Source organism: Suricata suricatta, chromosome 16, assembly GCF_006229205.1.
Source record: "Suricata suricatta isolate VVHF042 chromosome 16, meerkat_22Aug2017_6uvM2_HiC, whole genome shotgun sequence".
NCBI lineage: Eukaryota > Metazoa > Chordata > Mammalia > Carnivora > Herpestidae > Suricata > Suricata suricatta.
Genome location: NC_043715.1, coordinates 49664651 through 49684107, shown reverse-complemented (window position 1 = coordinate 49684107; position 19457 = coordinate 49664651). Strand labels below are relative to the sequence as shown.

Here is a 19457-nt window from a genome sequence, read left to right as displayed (position 1 = left end):
AAATGAATGCTTGCAGTAGGGTAAAACAGAAAGCCGAGGACCGAAAAGAAGGGAAGAAGGGAGAGGGGGAAAGAGGAAGACAGGGCAGCAGGCAGGCAAGCAACAATAACAGCACTGCCCGTGGGGAGAGGCAAGACTGTGGCCGGCATCTGGGAGGCAATGAGGCAGTAAACAGAGGTTTTTAGTAGAGGAATTGTCATTCAAACAAGATGGAGGGGGTGATGGTAGGGAAGCAAAAATGAAATGGAGGGGATAGAGCCAAGAGATGATGAAGTAGAAGTGACAGACTTGGAAACTGATCGGAAATGACCCTGAAGCTCCCAGCCGTTTGGTGACAGGGCGGACAGGGGCACAGTCCCGCAGAACTTTAAGGAGCAGCCGGGCAGTGGCTGGTGGTAAATCCTTACACCCGAAAGGATTCACATGTAGAAGAGCAAGGCGAGGTGTAATTTTGTCACTGGATATCAAAGAGCGGGGGCACCTGGGTGGCTCAGTTGGTTAGGCATCTGACTTGTGGTTTCAGCTCACTGTCATGATCTCGCAGTTCGTGAGTTCGAGCCCTGCGTCGGGCTCTGCGCTGACAGTGTAGAGTCTGCTTGGGATTCTATCTTTCTACCTCTCTCTCTGTCCTTCCCCTGCTCATGCTCTCTCTCTCTTTCTCAAAATAAATAAATAAACTTTAAAAAACTGCAAAAAAAAAAAAAAGCGAGTCACAGTCTTAAGAGTGAGAGAAGCAAGGTGGGCGGGACAGGTCAAGACCAGTGTTGTGCTCAGCCAGAGGGCATGTGGGTGACGGTAAGGCGCCCTGTGCCACCACAGATGAGCCACTTGAGAAGGCTGGCCATTCACGAAGGGCTCACCCTACAAAGGGACAGCTTTCCCTGACAGGAGAGTACCGACTAAGAAATGCTCAGGCACCAGAGAATAAAAACGAGGTGGGTGGAGCAGCTTTGCAGTGGGCTCGGCACACACCAACGCCTTAGCCAAGGGGTCCGAGTAAACATCACTGACGACGGGACAACCTGACGTTGTGTGTCACATGGTGCGCTGCACCAGCAAGGACACGGCATGGCTCCCCTGCTGTTTCTGCCCAAGGTGCAAATATGAACTTAACTGTGAGGAAAACACCCAAAACACACCAAACTGAGGAGGAACCTCCTATAAGATAACTGATCTATAGTCTTTCAAACTATCAAGGGCATGAAACACAGACTAAACTGTTCTAGACTGAAAGCGCCTAGAGACCTGACAGCTCAATCTGTCATGTGGTCCAGGATTAGCTCCTGGGTCAAAAATACCTCTGTGTTTCGCCATAAAAGACATTAATGGGACAACTGATGAAATGAAAACATCTACAGATAACAGGTTGGTCCTGGGTCAGTGTTAATTTCCTAATTATGACAACTCCATGGTGGTGATGTAAGAATGTTTTTAGGAATTACCCGCTGAAGTAGTTAGAAGTAAAGCTGCTTCAGATCTGTAAACTTTCCAGTATTTCAGACAATTATATACACAGAAAGAATGGTGTGGGGAAAGTGCTAAAATACTAACATTTAAGGAACCTGAGAATTTTTGTAACTTCCAATTTGTTTAAACTTGTAAATTTTGTACCTTTCCAATAAATCGAAAGTAATCTGAAAATAAAGGTAAGGAAGAAGTAACATTCTCCTCCCCGACATGACACAAGCTGTCTCTCTGAAGTGCTAGGCTAACACGTAAAAGCTGCGGTCACTTGAACTGAATCTTTGTGCAGTTTTTCTCTTTGCACAAGGGAGAGGTGCCAGAAAGAAACTGATATAAGATCAGTGTCAAAAACACAGACACTGACAAAAGGCTCTGTGGACAGAATGGACTAAGCAAAGCTACAGATCTGCTATTAGATTAGGCAAAATGCTCACCGTGATTCAACCCTGGCTGGTGTGTTACAGAGAAAACCCTGGAAATAACCACAAAGTCTGCTTTAGCAGGCTTCAACTCGAAACCTCTATTCCCTGATTTGGCACATCCTCAGTAAATATTACCACTGTCACACAGCTTACCAGGATGCTGCCTACAGGCTGTGCACAGCACACGATCCTTAATATCACTGCGGATCACACCAGGATCAGAACACAGAGGAAGGCTCTAATCCCCACCTTGGTTTCAAATTGTTTAAGCCCATATTCTTGAGCTCACCTACAAACACCCAGGAACTGACCTACCCATGTGCTCGCTTATGCGACCTCCTCTTTAAAGCTCATCGGTGTGACAGCACCAGAAACAATGGCATGAAAACGGAAGCCCAAGGGGTTTCATGAGAGAGGCCAAACAGACATGCTATTGGAACACTAAATGAACGAGTGGATGTTTTCAACACAGGTCCAATTCCGTCATTTCAAGAATGATGCAGAAAATATTAAGACAGCCAGTTGTCACAGTAACAGCAAGTCGTCAGTGGAGCTGAAATACGGCTTCCTGACCAGAAGATATCCAGGATCCTAGCTGCGTCTTTTGTATCCCAGGGAAAAAATTCTATCAGTAATGAATCTCAGGCACCTGATCAGAGGCCAAGGGCTGCAACAGTCATGACTATGCCTTCATTTTATTAAGCCAAGATTTATTCCCATTTGTGTCCAGGACAGTGCTGGGGACACAACGGTAACACACCCTTTCCCTGCCCTGCAGCAGCTGACAGACCCGCGAGGCCACAGACAGGGCGGGTGCTCCCACAGAGAGCTGGGGGAGCACAGAGGAAGCACCTAAGCAGCCACAGCTGCAGGCCCGAAAACAGGCTGCCCAGCGCCCCAAAAGGTCAACAGATCCCATACAAGAGCCGCAAAAGTACGCGCAGATGAAGTCTGACCGCTGCCCAGGCCGCTCAGCTCCTCCTCAGAAAGCATCTCACACTTAAGGAGGGCCGGTGCCAGAGCCTACAGACGGCTCGGCTCGCTGGAAAGAAGCCCACAGACAACGAATGTCATAATCAGCTCTGAGGGAACACCACTCTTACCTGTGGCTTCAATGTACTCGATACATCTCTCAATAAAAACAGGGATGGGCTTCTCTGGAGTCACGACAGTTGTCAAGGGCACCCCAAAATAGTTACTCTCCCAGGTTGCCTTTGTGATGGATGGCCGCGGTTTGGGCTTTGGTTTCTGTACAGAAAAAAGAAAGCACAAAACAAAAACAAAGTGAATATCAACATGCAACTTAAACATCAGTTAAGGCTTCCAGAAGGGAATTCACAGTCGTGTGGAAACCGCTGGAAAGACTCCAAGCAGGAGTCCATTTGCTTATCTCACTAATTTTGTATCTTCCAGCCTCCAAACATCACACGAGATGCCAGCAAGCTGACGCACAATGGCACTTTGACTGTGAGACTGCGGTATCAACACAAAGGTGTTTGTATGAGGCAGGCCGTGTGGAGTTAATAACAATGAGGTGACTAGCCACATCCTTTATCAGGGGTGCCCTGGAGTAAACAGGAAGTTTTCCAAACATCCCACATGGATAATGAATGTTATACACTCAAGATGGCTAAAATCTTTAAAAAGATAAAAGACGGACTGGAGAATGAGTAATTTCCTCTTTCCAGAGAAGAAATAGAGCATGTATTCTGCTAGGGTTGAAAGCTCCAAATGAGAATTCCCTTCCATACATTAGCCCGGGGTTAATTCTCAATGGCTTCGGAATTAGGAAAGGGTAAAACCCAACTGAGCAAACATGACAAAGAAGGCAATAACTTTGTCCTTTCCTTCCCAGCAGCCCCCTTCCTCTGGAGTGGGGGCAGTGGCAGTGGCACCAACTACTTGAGAGCTCACTATGTACCAAGCAAGTCCCAAATACTACTTCTTTTAAGCCTCACAACATTCCACTGTATCAAGGGAAAATGTCCCATGTGCCTAAGTGATACAACTGCAAGTGACAGTGCTGGGATTCAAACCCAGGAGGTTCTGTCCCCAAAGCTCATGCTCATAAACATCTCTGAGATATTCTACTCCAAAATTACTCAATCCTTTTATTTTGAAGCTCATATGAGGAAAAAATGCTCTGAACAAATGGTAAATTTCCTAAAAGCTACAAAAACACACCTGAAAATTTGGCCTTTCTATTAAGGAGGAGGGTAACCAAATAGGATCAAGGTAAAAATGGACTCAGGTGTAGCTCCAGCAATTCGGTTTCATTTCCAAGTTAATGGGATGAATCTGAAGGGCAGATTTATTACAAATGCATGCAACCTATAAACTTAAAAGTACTTAGGGATCTTTGCATAAAATCCACTCAAGGGGACAACTAACCAGCCAGGGTCAACCATTCATGTTCCTCATCCTGCCCATCCTCATTCCTTCTGGTACCTCTATTTATATGGGAACAGATCACTTCCTGTTTAGTCTGAGATCCTCTGAGGACTTCCTGTGCAAACAAATGGCAAAGAAACAGAACAGCTGAGAAGAAAGTGTATGCAGAAGAAGGATCGAGCCCGTCTCGGAGCCGCTGGCAGGCATCACCTGTAACAGCCACTGAAAGGCAAGGATGGTCCAATCTTCATGGAGCCTGCTGACCGAGTCAGTCTGGAAGACTGCTCCCCAGCGTGAATGGGTCTCAGGGTCCCAGAGGAGAACCACCAAGCCTCCACAGGCTTGCGTCCAGCCCCGTCCCCGCCCCACTCCTCACAAAACCAGCCACACCGCCTCCCAGGCTGCAGGGAGGGGCTGCCCCCACCCTCGCAGACGGCCTGCCAGAGGCAAAGGGGCTCCGACCCAGACAGTTTACCAAGGAAGTAAGGAAAAGCAAATCCATGACTTATGGTGTGTCTTTACATGAGATAATTTAACCGAGCTGGACTCTCTCCGTGCCGTCTTCCATTTATAAAGTACAACATAAAGAATTTAAGATTTGAAATCTTAACAGACCTGGGTTTGAATCCTGACAGCCAAGTCTTGTGACTCTAGGCAAGTGACTTATTAGCATCTTGGGGACAGCACCTCCTCACAAGGTGCTCGTGAGGGTGAAATGTGGGGACCTGGCTCAGTCTCTAGTGATCTGAGGAAAGAGAGGGGTGAGCGCATCTGTTGTCACACACGGTGGCAGCCGGATAGCCAGGAGTCAAGCAATGCTCTCCCTTAAAAATGTCATACAGTTTAAATTATTAGCTACGGATTCTGAATATACAAGGAAGACCATCTGGATTTCAGTGACATTCTTTTTATCAATCTCAGTCTTGCAGAATTTCCCTGTTGAAACTAACAACAGAATTCTACAATAAAACTGATGCTTCCAAATAAATTGTTAATGAATTAAAAAAATGGAATTTTTTCCTAGTCATCATAAAGCCTTTTTTAAAAATATTAAGCTTATTTTTATTTGTTTTTAATTTTTTTAAATTTTATTTATTTTTGAGAGAAAGAGAGAGAGAGAACGTGAGCAGGGGAGAGTCAGAGAGGGAGACACAGAATCTGAAGGCAGGCTCCGGGCTCTGAGCTAGCTGTCAGCCCAAAGCCCGACACGGGGCTCAAACCCACGAACTGTGAGATCATGACCTGAGCAAAGTCTGACGCTTAACCGACTGAGCCACCCAGGCGCCCCTTATTTTTATTTTTAAAAAATTTTTAACATTTATTTATTTTTGAGAGAGAGACAGAGCATGAGCAGGGGAGGGGCAGAGAGAGAAGGAGACACAGAATCTGAAGCAGGATCCAGGCTCTGAGCTGTCAGCACAGAGCCCGATGCAGGGCTTGAACCCATGAAACATGAGATCACGACCTGAGCCCAAGTTGGATGATCAACTGACTGAGCCACCCAGGCCCCCCCAAGTTTATTTTTATTTTTATATTTTATTTATTCTGAGAGAGAGAGCAAGCAGGGGAGGGGCAGAGAGAGAGAGAAAGAGAGAGAGAGAGAGAGAGAGAACCCCAAGCAGGCTCTGCACTGTCAGCCCAGAGCCCGACATGGGGCTTGAAATCACAAACCATAATAAAGTGTGTTTTAACAATCTAAGTAAGATATAACTTAGATTATAGAAAACAATCTAAGTTAGCTATAAACTTTACCTTCTATAAACTATGTACTGGACCCTTGCTTAAGTTCCTTAGATGCATTATTTCATTCCAGATTCACAACAGATCTGTGGGTGTGGAGTTATTAACTCCATTTTACAGATGAAGCGGAGTTGCAGAAAAATTCAGTTACTTGCCCGGATCAGTTTGGACTGCAAAACTTGTGCTTTTAACCATTATGGTTCATGAAGTTTCTCTGAAAAGTCCTGGGAGAGGCAGAATGAATGGAGAGCTGAATAAATGATAAAGAGTATACTGACAATCTGGAGAATTTCTAAGGTAATAGAGACCCACTCACATAAAATACCAGGGATCTTTAAGCATTTAGAAAAGGAAAGAATGGAGCATTATGACAGCTATTTCAAATAGCTACAGGACTATCGCATGGAAAGAGAGATTATTTTACGTGATTCCAAAGGGTTATGCTGAGAGAGGTAAGAAGACAACACAGGCAATTTTGGCCTTAAATATAAAGAGACATTTAAAAAACACCCCCCCCCCCAGCTGTTTACAAAGGAAGGGGCTGCTCTATAAATATTCAAAGCACAGACTGCAAACTACGTACTTATTGCCATACCACCGGCAAGGCTAACCTGGACAACTGCCCTCGTGTGTCTCACCCCAAAGAATCCAAGATCTAGTTCAGTGCTGCAGCTTACAAAAGGCACACATGGAAAGTAAGCTTCGGCACTAGGATCACGCCCCCTTGCTAAATGACACGGATTCTCCCTCTCAGATTTAAAGAAACTGTGGTTTATCAAAAGTCAAAATACCACCCAGAAGTAACTGGAGGCTCTGTAGGGTGTTGCAAAATTAGGACAGGGATTCCTGCACGACTGATTCTAAACCCTTCTAGTCAGGAAATCAGACTTTGTGGTGCACACTAAGAGGTGGGCCAGACTGTCGACATGCCAAACACATCAGGCACCTGAAGGGTTACTGGGCACATGTCAGATGGCAACAGTGGCCTGCCAGCTGTCTCAGTCCCCGGTCAGACGTGGGTTGCCCATTATGGAGTCCCTGGGGCCCTCCGAGTAGCAGGCCCCTGGAGAGGAGAAAGTAACACTATCCCAACGTCAATCTTCTTTTCAGGGCACTCACAGAGCAGGTTGAATTGAAAAAAGCATCTAGCCAGAGGAGACCAAGCCCTGAGAATAACCTACACATCTGTGCCTCTAAGTTTAGAGTCTTACTGGGTCAAAAATGGAAAACAGTGATTAATGTGGAGTGGCCACGTGCAGGCCACTGCTAGGTTTTCTGCACAATTACCTGAAACCTTACCAACTGTCTTCAGGATAAGGGGTGCGAGCACCATTTTACAGTGAGAAATCAAGCTCAGAGAGAGTCACACCCAGCACTGAGAGAGCCAGGATCTGGAGGCTAGTGATCTATAAACACCAAAGTCCCTCTTCCCCTACGTGAACTCTTAGGATGAAATGCCATGACAGAAACCAAAGACCACCTTCATCTTGTCCTTCTGGATAGATCTATTTTTTTGAATGAGTAACATAGACCATTGTTCTTCACTTTAGTCTCCTTAAAAACATACCTAATTCTTAGTCTTGATAATACCCAGGTAGTAAAGGAAACAAAGAAATGAACAAGTAGTTTATGCCAGGATGGCACTGCGAAGAGACAGTGATTGGAATTTCCCACTGGCCCCTTGGCTTCTGAAACAAGAAACGAGCATAAAGGGAAACTCCCAACTCTGGTGGAGGAGGAAGACATCTGTCACTTGCCTGTGGGGTGGTAAGCCCACTTCATGGCCCCTCTGGGTCCATGGAGACAAGAAAAGGGTAAGAATGCCAGGCAAAAATGAGAAGTGGCCAGAGAAAGGCCCCTTCTCTCTGGCTGCAAGACTGGGTTCCAGGGCACTCCACAAATTTCCTGAACGAGAATGGTTTCCAATAATGCACAGGGCCAACATTCCTATTTTTTCAAGTTCAGCTGAGATGAGGACTCTCTGTAAGTACAGAAGGTCCTTCTCACACTGTGCTCCTCTCCCGCGGACGGAGGAGGTGAGGCTCAGAAGGTTGTACTCATGCTGACACTCCCATCCCAGACTCCCTTGTAACAAAGAGAGGAGGTAATCAATTCCCTGTATCGCTGTGTGGCCACCGGATAAAGAACAGTCATTTATGTAGACATACGACTATTATCCTACTGGACTCAGTAAGGATATTAGCATTTTCGTTTTTTTAATGAATTATGCCCAAGGTCACAGAGCAAACTAGCAGCAGAGCTAATACTGGGACCAAAGTCATCTCTCCTCCTCAACGAACTTCCAACCAAATCGGGAAAAGAAAGCCGTGCCCCTGGCAGGCAGAGCTAATCTAGAGATCAGGCTCAGGAGCACCTGAGCCACAGAGAGAGTCCCCCACGGCTCCAATGGAGAGCTCAGCCTTTCTTTCTGGATAAAAAAAAACGTCCTAGCTTCTGTGAGAATAGCAGGTGCAGTTATTTAGTAATCTTGGGCTGGCAACCTCAAGTATTTTCTCCTGGTCTCAATAAAATAAAGGATATATTAAGGAATACATATCAAATTATTTAACGAGATTTTAGAGTCAGAAAATACGATCACCACAGATGTACCACCTAGCACAGCCCTTTAAATGCTTCATAACCTATCTGATGAAGGACATAAAAACAGAATGCCGGCTGTTGGATTCTCTCTCTCTCTCTCTCTCTCTCTCTCTCTCTCTCTCTCTCTCTCTTTTAAAGGAGGAATACCATATACAGGATGTAGTCTGGAACAGGGACAGTGCCCTTTGAATGAGGACAGTTCTCCCTCTCTAGAGTGATATTAGCAAAGCCCTAGACAGACACACACACACACACACACACACACACACACACACACACACACACACACACACACACACACACACGGTTTGCCAAGCAGTATACTGGCTGACTCTGGATTAAGGGAAACTGGGAGGAGTCTTACATAAACCAAAGATTCCATACACAACATGACTACAGGTTTCCCCAAAGCACTTTCCTGCATTCTATAGTCAGCATTACAGCTTTCTGATGAGTAATGATTTCTCTCTTATTTCCAACGGAGCTTCAAAAGAATCTTTTCTATTAAGTTACTCACTCATGCCCCAAATGTTTTCTTGGCTAACTGGTGCTCCCCCTTCTGGCTCTGAAAAAAATGTAAGCCCAAGCGTAAGAGAAACACTAATGGTGGATTTGCTCTTACTGGCAAAGTCTGTTCCGGAAGCAGAAACGCTTGTTAGACTAGGTCTCCTTCAAGCTGGCAGTCATATCACAGCCAGGTCACCAGCTGCCTTGGAGCACCTTCATTGAGGGTTGGGACAGGAAGCAGCATCAAGCCTCTGCCTTCCCAGCACCCCGATCTTCTCCCAGGATGGGAAAAAACACAGATGTGTCGTCTCCTCACAGGCCCCAAATAAAGGGAGAACTTTTGCTCGAGAAGGGCACGGGGTCTGGCAAGTCTGCGTCAGTCCCCGCTGCGGCCTCAGACTGCGAGGCCGGTGCGACAGCGGCCTAACTAGGAAGGACGGTCCACTTCGGCCCAGGACAGGTCTTGACAAACATCCTGCCTAACCCAACACTACAGAATCCGGACTTCCCAGAGTTACGGGTCAGTTTTTACCTGCTTGCCTCTTCTCAAATACTGGACCAAATGGCATTCAGAAGACCTTCCTCTATGGAAGCAGAGATGATTCTTGACTCCTGCTGAAATAATTTGGGTCCCTACAAAGATATTTCAGCATCACTAGGTGGTGGATGAGAACAAGTTGGTTCAGTAATAATCAGAGCAATTCTCTGCTCTTTGAAAACTAGATTTGGGTTGCCCATTGTCTTTCATTTCTTTTTTTTTTTTTTTTAGAACAGGTGTGCTATAAGCTAAGACCCATAGTTAAAGATAGTCTATTTTTGTCACCAAAAACACACTACAGCAGTTCTTCGGGCTTAAAATAAACTGGAAAACGCATGACACCAGTTCAAAACAATTTCTCAAAGTTCCAGTCGCTATTTCAGTTTCCCCATGCCTTTTCTGTCCTCTACTCAACTAGACTCTGAAGCCAGAAACAGATAGCACCAGGCCACTCTTAGAGGGCAGTGTGGGGAAATGGATTTTTTAAGATAATCATCACAGTCCCTTGTCTGAAATGAACAGATCACTAGCCTGAGTGGTCCAAATGTGTGCCCAGCTACTGAAGATTGCCATCCTTCTTGCAGGCTGGGCTCTACCAACCCGCTGGAAGCCCAAGTCAGAAGAGCGGGGTCTAAAGTCTCAGCTCCTACATTTAGGAAACTACGCCAGCTTGGGCGGTGGCGACAGGAAAATGGCTGGTGCCGCACCTGGCGCACAGCAAGTGTCCGGTCCGTTTGGGGAAAGACGAAAGCCTTCCCGCGGTACTCGCAGCCCTGCTACCGGGCCCGCATCCCCTTCCCTCTCCACAGCAACCACTCTGGGTTTCCTTCAAGTTTTCCACCTGCACCTCCCCCAACTCCAGGCTCCATACTGTGTTCTCAAGAGCTCTTCCCAGAAAACCTCCATCGTCACTGCCTTTGTCCGCTTCCCCCTGTAAGTCGGCATTTATAGACTGTTGCCTTGGGGAGCTTTACCAGCCACCCCAGCTGAGGCTGAAGCTCCCCGCTCCACACCCCTCAGCCCCCGGAGCTCCGCTCGGACAGCGCTCAAAACACACATCAGCACATATTTAAAACCCATCATCCCTTGACAGCAAACCAGACATATACAACCTCCACGCACACTGTGCTCCGTGCGAAAGAAGTGCCACCGCTCACTAAGCACCCAGGCACTGAACTGCAGGTTTCCTTCCAAAAATGAATGAATGAGCATATGCTTTCAAAGACCTAATTCTTTCAGGAATCAGAAAAGCCAAGGTCAAGTAGGTACCGTGGCCCCATCTTTAAGGCCAAGGTATTTATTTGGCCTCAGACACACTGAGTAGGACCAGCCTTTTCTGAAGCGCACACTGAGCGTCTTTCCTGAGCAGGTTACAGAGAGCTCATATTTCACGCCATCCAGCTTGTCTGTCAAAATGCAACATCCCTCCCTAGGGAGCGGGCTGTCCAATTCCCCAGCTGGTTTTTATTCACACTAGAAACTTTAACTCCGCTCTAGGCCTCACAAAATGAGAGCTGTGTCCACACAAAGCCACAACAACCAGCCGATTCACTGAATCCAATGAAATAAGCCAATTCACTGGGGGGGGGGGGGGGGGGGACACAAACTGTCAAACTGGTTACTTGGTGCCTTCGAGACCAAACAATGCGTGATTGAACTGGTTTGCTTTTCAATAGGTTGTCTTGTCATGTGGTCGCTACAGTGAGTGAAAGATTTTCTTTATCATTCTGTTTTGTCTTTTTTTTTTTTAAACACAAAGATAAGAGCACATCAGATAGAAGGGTGAATAGCCAATAATATCTTCCCTTTAAACCCGTGGTCAAACACACTAAATTCAGCAACTGGAGCTTGCCCACATTTTGTGGAGCAAGACTCCCCAGCCTGGTGTTTTTTTTTTTCGGTTTTAAAATAAGACCCGGTCCTGAGCTCATCTTTGCAAACGCATGGTACTGAGAGACAGAGACCGTGGGCAACACCAACTCTTTACAGACAAAGCATCTATTCATGGGCCCCGCTGAAGTGCAATCGTAGATTTTCAATTTCATTCAGCTGAGTGCGGAAGGCTCCCACTATGAGGGTGGGTTGCTAAATGGTTCAGCTGGGAAAAGGACCCAGAATGACAGTCAGCCTGACAGTCTGCACTTTCATTAACAGAAATGAAAGCGATTCCCTCACTGCAACTCCAATTTTACAGTAAAGCGCTAATCTAGCAAACCAGCCAGGGGAGGCTGAGCCATTTCTGTCTCCACATCACATCGGTACCCAGGGCATAGCTTTTTGTCGTTGTTGTCAGGGCTGTTGCTAGGGTAAGTGCTGAGAAAGCAGCTGGGTGACACACAGGGTTAACACGTACACAAAAGGGAGGGACAATGTTGGTCCCTCAAGCCCTTAGCTAGACCAGACCAACACTCTCCTTTCCTTGAATACAACACGCACATTTTTATCTTCAAGCCATTCCTTACTTCTGCCACTTCTTCAGTTCTACCCACTCTTCAAGGTCCAGTTACAGAAAGAACACTGCAATACCCAACACCTGTCCGGGACGCAGTATGCTGAGCGTTTCACATGCATAACCTCATTCCATTCCTCACAGCCATATGAGGAAGGTGCCACCATGTTCTTCCCAAAGCAGTATGGAGGGGTGAATCACGTGCCGCATGTCCCGGTGAGGAAGCGGAGGATTTGACTTTAGGCTCCCAATTCCCAGGACTCCCAGAACCCGAGCTCCTAATCACCATACTCACTTGGCTACCTTAACCGCCCCCAGCATGGGATTTCGGTTCTGCCTCAACACAGTGCCCCCTGGGCAGACCACCTATTTTCAGTAGTTGTGTAGGTCTCACTGCGTCAACTGGGAGCCACGGTCCAGCCAAGAAGGATCACTGCCATTTCCCCAGTGGTGTCTAGCATTCTGGCACGCAGGAGGCACTAAGTGTATTTTCCATTACCAACTGGCTCACCCCTCACTTCAAATAAATACTGTATTGCTTCGTCATGCCAATAAAAATCAAAGGCCAAATCCCCCACGTGGGGGTTGGCTTGGCATTCTCTGCCCCGTGGTATCTTGCTTTTCCAGTAAAACAAGTGTCAGGCTGCCATCTTACAGCAGCAGTTTTAATAGGAGGTTTGCCCCGAACGGGGAAGAGAATGAAGGCTTTGCTTATCTCTGAACTAGGATGACAAAGCAGCTACACTCATTTCAAAGCACCATTTTCCAAGGCAGGAAAAGACAATCACACCTTTTACTCACACTTTCCAGAGGATACTCCTGCGCTGGCTTCTGGCACGCTACTGCTCTTGGGCCAGAGGTATCATTTTTATGTGACTTGAAGAGGCGTGGCCCACATAACTAGACAGGAAGTTGATCACGTCTTGCATGCTGACCAGCAACCCAGGGTAAGGAAGTTCTAGGTTAGGAAGTGCTGTTTAAGAACATGGACGCCCACGGTCTTCTGCTGGGCCTAACGCGCGTGCTCTTTAAAGCATGGCTTGTTTGGGAACGTGTCATAGAAGCATTATCTTCAACAAGTTTTGAAAACGTGGTTGGAAGTCAGAAGACTAGTTATAAATCAGTGTGCTATATTATGCCACCTTCCTAAGTCCCAGGTGTGCAAACACCCCCACACATTACGACTGTCAGCATTCAGACAAGCTATTCTGGTAACAGTCTTCATCAGGAGTGGAGGAGGAAGAGAAGAAAGTCAAAATGTTCAAAATGTTTGGATTCCAGGATCATTAAACAGGAGAGCTTTGAGGAACTACTGGGAGGCAGGTGAGGCTAATTTCTGACTTCCTAAATAAGAAGGGTTTTCAATGAGTCTGCCCACCCTGAAGGACAAAATACTGAAGGCAGATGAAGGCATCCAAGAAAACAAAACAAAGCAAGGGGAAATCAAATAGGAGAATGCCTACGATATTTTCTAATGTTCAATTCAGGGCTGGGGGAAGACAGAACACACAACGATGCTGCCCTGCCCTTTCTAAAACTCCCCAGGTAACAAAATTCTGGAAACCCCAGCCAGTGGTGATGGGGAGCACGCGAGACGCCACCAGCGAGCACCAAGTGATGGGTGCTCCTTGTGAGGGCCGCGGCTCCATGTTCCTCCATCTGCAAGGGCCTCCTAACCAGTAAGAACTAGCCTTCACGTGGCACGCACTTTACAAGACAATTGTCATCTCTTAAAAGAGCTTGGGCTCTAGATCCTTCTGATTTGGTATATCTTGTAATAACATAAGTTTCTTGTAGTCTTTCTTCCAAAGTTCCCTGAAATGTTTTCAGACAAGTGACTTTGTTCTCTGCGGCTTCACGGGAGGGAGAGGAGGACAAGCTTTCAACGCAGGAAAACGATCATTCTGTACGTCACAAGGCTGGTGGTAGGCTAGCACAGAACACACTTCTATTGTCCTGTCTCACCAAGATGTCTTTCTCTGAAAAAGACATCTCTTGCCTCTAAATGGGGAAAAAAAAGGACAAGCTGGGAAACCCCTATCTCAAATCTTAAGCCCAAGGGGACAGGGCACTCTACTTTGTACACCGCAATTCTACACAACGAGGCTGCTTCATCTGCTGCTGTTTCTTCTACATCTGATGGCAGGCCTGACACTCCTATACACGTGGTTTCCTTTCTCTCTTCTCCCCAGCCTGCTTTGGTCCCTAAATAAAATCTGAAGCCCTCACAGATAGCAGCAACTCACTTAAACCAATGCAGCTGGAGTGCACTGCACACAAACACGGGGCAGATTTATAACACACACTGGCAAGTGACTTGCTTTTTTTTTTTTTTTTAAACATTTATTCATTTTTTTCTTGAGAGAGAGATAGAGTGCAAATGGGGGAGGGGCAGAGAGAGGGAGCCACAGAATCCGAAGCAGGCTCCAGGCTCTGAGCTGTCAGCACAGAGCCCGACGCGGGGCTCGAATCCATCAGCACCATCAGCACCATCAGCGGTGAGATCAGGACCTGAGATGAAGTCAGACGCTTAACGAACTGAGCCACCCGGGTGCCCCTTGCTTTTCATTTACATACTTAAAGACCCTTCACATGAGTGAGGTATTCACATATACAAATACAATAATCATCAAATTTTTCCTAATCTAAAATGTAGCAACAGTGTGGGTTAGTGAGGAGAAAAAGGAGCTCTGGAGTGGTACATGGATGAAATGTCTGTTTAGCAGTCAGAGATGGACACATGCACTTTTAGATTCTGGGGTTTACATAAACCAAGAGTGAGCACCTTATCACTGGCTTGGCTACCTGTCAGTACACTGACAAGTTCCACCTGACCTGCTACTTTTGGAATCCCCTAACTGCTATTCTGGACGAAGACAACTCAAACTCAGGCCGCCTACCCAAGGTCCTTTCTACTTGAGAGGTGCCAGTCATAGCCATCTGAGTCAGGGAGTAAATGCACATACAGATCAAAAAAATTTTTTTAAACCAGAATAAGCTGTCCTTGAAAAATCATCATCATCATCATCATCATCAACATCACCACCAGTCAGCGCTCACCCAGAGACCCCTGACCTGGGTCTTACCTTAGTGTTCCTCCGAAGACTACGAAGAATATTCCTCCTCCTTGGGTCTTCGTCTGTTTCGTACGGAATGACGGCACTGTCCCCTTTATGGCCTTGAGAGGCCTGATCCTCCTCCTTTTTCCGGACGGGCCCCAGCTCGTCGTCGCTCCCCACACTGAAGCTGGTTCGGTAACTAGCAAACCGCCCTAGCCGGCCGCACCGCGTCCTGTACAGCACCGGCTTGCTCACGATGGACACCTTGCGGCCTCGCTCTAGAGAGCTGGTGTCCATTTCACTGTCGGAACCATTGCCACTGCCATTGGACTGGGCTTTGTTGATATTCCGAATGGTGATGATTTTGCCTTGGGTGCTGTCATGGGGCACTGAATATATGTTTTCTTCTTCGTTCCTTGGCTTGACCACAGCATCCATAGGTTCGGCATAATCAGAAGGATCGAACCCATCCGGAGGTAGCCAGGCGCTAGAAGACACAGACTTCCTCTGTCCATCTCTGTGGCCTTGGTCTAAGTAAGACAGATCCCCCTTTGTAATTTCAAAATGGACAGGAGGCTTTGGTTTGACTGGTGGAGGTACTTTGTTGTTCAGTTTACTCTCAAAGTTGCTCATGATGAAAGACAGCCCATCGTTTCCCTCCAGTTCCATAGAGAGTTTAGAATGGTCTTTGGACAGAGAGGGCAGTGATGTGTCTTCTCGAAACAAGCTGTAAGAAGGGGGCTCGATATCCTCTTCCGAATCCTGCAGGTTTGAGTTGCAGAGGGGAGAGCCCGCGCGGGGGGAGTTGAACACCTCCTCCGTGGTGCTACAGGCCTCGGCAGCGTTATCGTACATATGAGTAGCCTCAATTATGTTCTTTTTATCCACCACATCCTTAAAAAATGGGTGGAAGATATCAAGTTTATGCTGGGGCTGGCTGCAGGGGATGCTTGTGAACCTTCCGTCAATCTCTTGAGCAATCTCCTCCCCTTCGGTCAGCTGTTCCCGACTTAAGTCATTGTCTAGGACATCTATAGCGCCATCAGTGAGTGCGACCAACTGAATGGGGATAATATCCTGCACTTCACAAAGAAAGGCACGCAACATAGCCAAGGAGGCCTTACGTTTGGCTGAATAAAAAACAATGTACCCATGGACCAATCGGCTTTTTCTGATGCTAAATGAGGAATGGTATGAAAGAACAGACAGTTCAATGCGTTTCTTGTGGAGTCCGATTGGTAGTTCAAGTAAAACAGAGTTGTTGCTTCCACAATGGGAAGACCTACAGGTTTGGGATTGAAGGACGGGAAAGAGTATGTCGTCTGCACTGAAAGGATCTCCACACATCAGACACATGACAATTCTCAGGTCAACGTCGGCCAGATCTTTGATGCTAGCAGTAGAACTGACCAGGTTTAAGTTACGCTTGGAGTCCAGGAGTCCCTTCAAAACTTGACTGATTTGCTTTTCGTTAATGTTGCGTCCATAACCGATGCCAGCAGAAGCAGGGTCAAGGAAGACACACTGAAGTTTGCTGGCAATCTGCTGACCTTGTTGTATTAGGCTGTGCAGGGTCTCTCCACTGGTGTCTCCTCTCTTGTTCACCAAGATTAATGTCAGGGGGAGATGGACTAAATGATTATCTCGCCTGCCAAGCGTGGACTCTCTACTCTTCTCTATACTCTCCACCACATACGACAGAGACTCCTTTGAATTGTAAAGGCAGAGGCAGCCATGGGGCTGAAATGTTGGCGTCTGGAAAGAGTTCACAGGAAGCCTGACGTTCCCTTCTATCGGCCTCAGCGAGAGCTCATACATTTTACCATCTATCACATACTTGTCATCATTCGTACAGAGAGCTCGAATCTCATTGGCCAACTCACGTGCAAGGCCATCTTTGCCTAAGATAACCAAGTTGATCCTATCAATGTTAGGGTCAGAGAGTGAATTTTTCTGATTCCGGTCAGATGGTCGGATAAACCGAGAACTAATCAAGTGCTCAATCTTAGCATCCACACAGGCTGGGCAGCTAGGGCATGTTTCCTTGGTTGGGTGATACACAAAATGGATGTGCTTCAGGATAAGGGCATCACGCTCCGCTTGGAGCTTCTGTAGTGCTTTAAATCGCTGTTCCTCCCCCAGAACATCCTGAATGACACCCATCTTCTCCTTGCTGGGCTTAGCATCCAGCTCCAGCTCATAAAACAATTCTGAATATTCCAAAAGCAGCTCCTGAAATTCTTCCTTTGCTCTGTCTATAATCTGCTTTTGGTGTTTGCCATAAATATCCATGTACACCGACTCTTCCAGCCACTGGTAGAAATCTTCATTCATAATAAAACTACGGGCCTCTTCCCACGGCTTGCCGGGAGTTATGAAGGGAGAGGTCTCCAGGTTTTCTTTAAACGCCCTTCGCATCTCGGCTCTCTTCCTCTCGTTCCGCAGCTTCTCTATGTGGGCCTCGTACAGCTGCTCCGCAGGGACAGTGTCCATCAGGTCGAAGGGGATCCGCTCGTTCTCCACGTTGTCGACGTGGCTGGTGGCGTCCCACGGCGTCTCTTCGAGCACTACGAACCACTTCAGGAACTCTGGCTTGGTCTCCAAGAGCTTTTTGGCTTTGACGCAGCTCAGGTGGTCTATCTCATCTAGACTGGGTATAAGCGCTTCGAACGCGAGCGGCAGGGCAGCCAGGTACAGCTTTCTCCTGCGCTCGATGTGCTCGTGCTTGAGGCGGTGGACGTGCTGGAGAAATAGCTTCTTGGCTTTCTGAGTACCTTCGAGGTAGACGTAGTCCTGGTACTCGGGAGAGGCCTGCATCTTTCGGCTGACACTCGGCCAATTCTCATTGTGGTTTTTCACGATGCGACTCACCAGCCACTCATACTTGTCTTTTGCCGTAGCTATCTGCTGACTCTGCTGCTTGAGAGCTTCAAAATAAGGAATGATTTTCGTCTTTCCCCGACTTTTATCAATGAGCTGCACCAAGGTGCTGAAAGCCAAGTCCACGTTTACGTTGGATCTTGCTGACGTCTCCACAACCTGGAGGTTCTTTTTGCTTAAGGCAAAAGTATGTGCATCTCTAATGTACCGCTCGACGCCCTCATCACACTTAGTCAGGACCACCACTATGGGCTTTTTTGTTTTTGCAAGCTGATTGTAGAGATTGGACACAAACTTCAGCTGGTCATCAAAGTTCCTATTCATGCCCCTGCTAACGTCAATACCTAGAAGAAAACCATCAATCAGCAGCTTTCCATCTGGCATTTGTTTCTGCTCAAAGTCCTGCTCCAGCCCCAGCTGGTCAGTGCAAAAGTACATGAGTTTTTCAGCTGATGCGAGCTTGGTTGCAGCAGCTCTCTTGATGTAGGGCTGCAGGGCCGTGCTTCGATGAGGCTGAAAAGTCTGATCATCGATGAACTCGGTCTGCTCCACAATGTGCATCTTACATTCCACACAATCCTCCAGGGAACGGCTAACTTCTCCCCAATAGAGAAAGTGGTCATTATTGACCACCCGCCCGCCAAAGTCACTGGTGCTGAGGACAGAGGTGTGGTCCAAGTGAAACTCATCAGCGCTCGGGCGCACGAAGCGGTTGCACAGACAAGACTTCCCAATGCCGCACTGGCCCTTCTCCTTCTCCGTCCCAGACAGCCCCACCACACTGATGTTGTAGGTGGGAGTGCGGACATCTTGCTTTCTTGCCATCATCATCGTCGACACATCCTGCCACAAATCGGCCACTTCCAAGATCAGATTAGTGTTTTCCAGTGGAGCTGATGGCTTCCCCACATTATCAGTGGGAGCCGGCTGCCCACGCAGCGCAAGTGTCAGGTCCCATAGTGTCTGTACACCAATACGAGGTCAGTTTTCACCACTTCTCATCGCCAGATAGTAAACATTTCTTCCTAGACAAGGTAGAAAAAAGAAAACCCATCAGTATCATAATTTTGGATTTTAGTTGCTGAACTATAGCAAAAATCAACTTTCTCATTCAACAAATACTTAAACATTAAATGTGCCAGGCCTTACGCTGAGTAAAGATATATGAGTAAGACATCTATGTGCCCTCAGTACATCTAACAGAGGAAGACATACAAGTAAGCAGTTGTGCTGAGTGTTAAAACAAGCGTTTGAGGGCTACTTGGAGAAACGGCTGATACCAGGGTTAGAGCAGAGCTGGTACAAGAGGAGCCTGGAATGTCCTGCTGTGCAGGAAAGGACGTACTTGAAACAACGATAAGGCACCTCACAATGACACAGGAGCCAGCTTGAAGGGTATCCCACTG

The 19457-nt window shown here is 47.1% G+C and overlaps 1 protein-coding gene across 1 annotated transcript in view; it reads right to left on the bottom strand.

Annotated features, from left to right (window-relative positions):
* The window catches only part of ARHGAP35 (Rho GTPase activating protein 35), a 69337-nt gene extending 50241 nt beyond the window's left edge, over positions 1-19096 (bottom strand). Inside the window, exons 1-2 of the mRNA XM_029926685.1 lie at positions 15199-19096; positions 2990-3134 (exon numbers count right to left, since the gene is read on the bottom strand). Of these exons, the coding sequence (XP_029782545.1) occupies positions 2990-3134; positions 15199-18882 (3829 nt within the window). The 5' untranslated portion in view covers positions 18883-19096. The remainder of the gene's footprint in view (positions 1-2989; positions 3135-15198) is intronic.
* Positions 19097-19457: the final 361 nt, after the last annotated feature.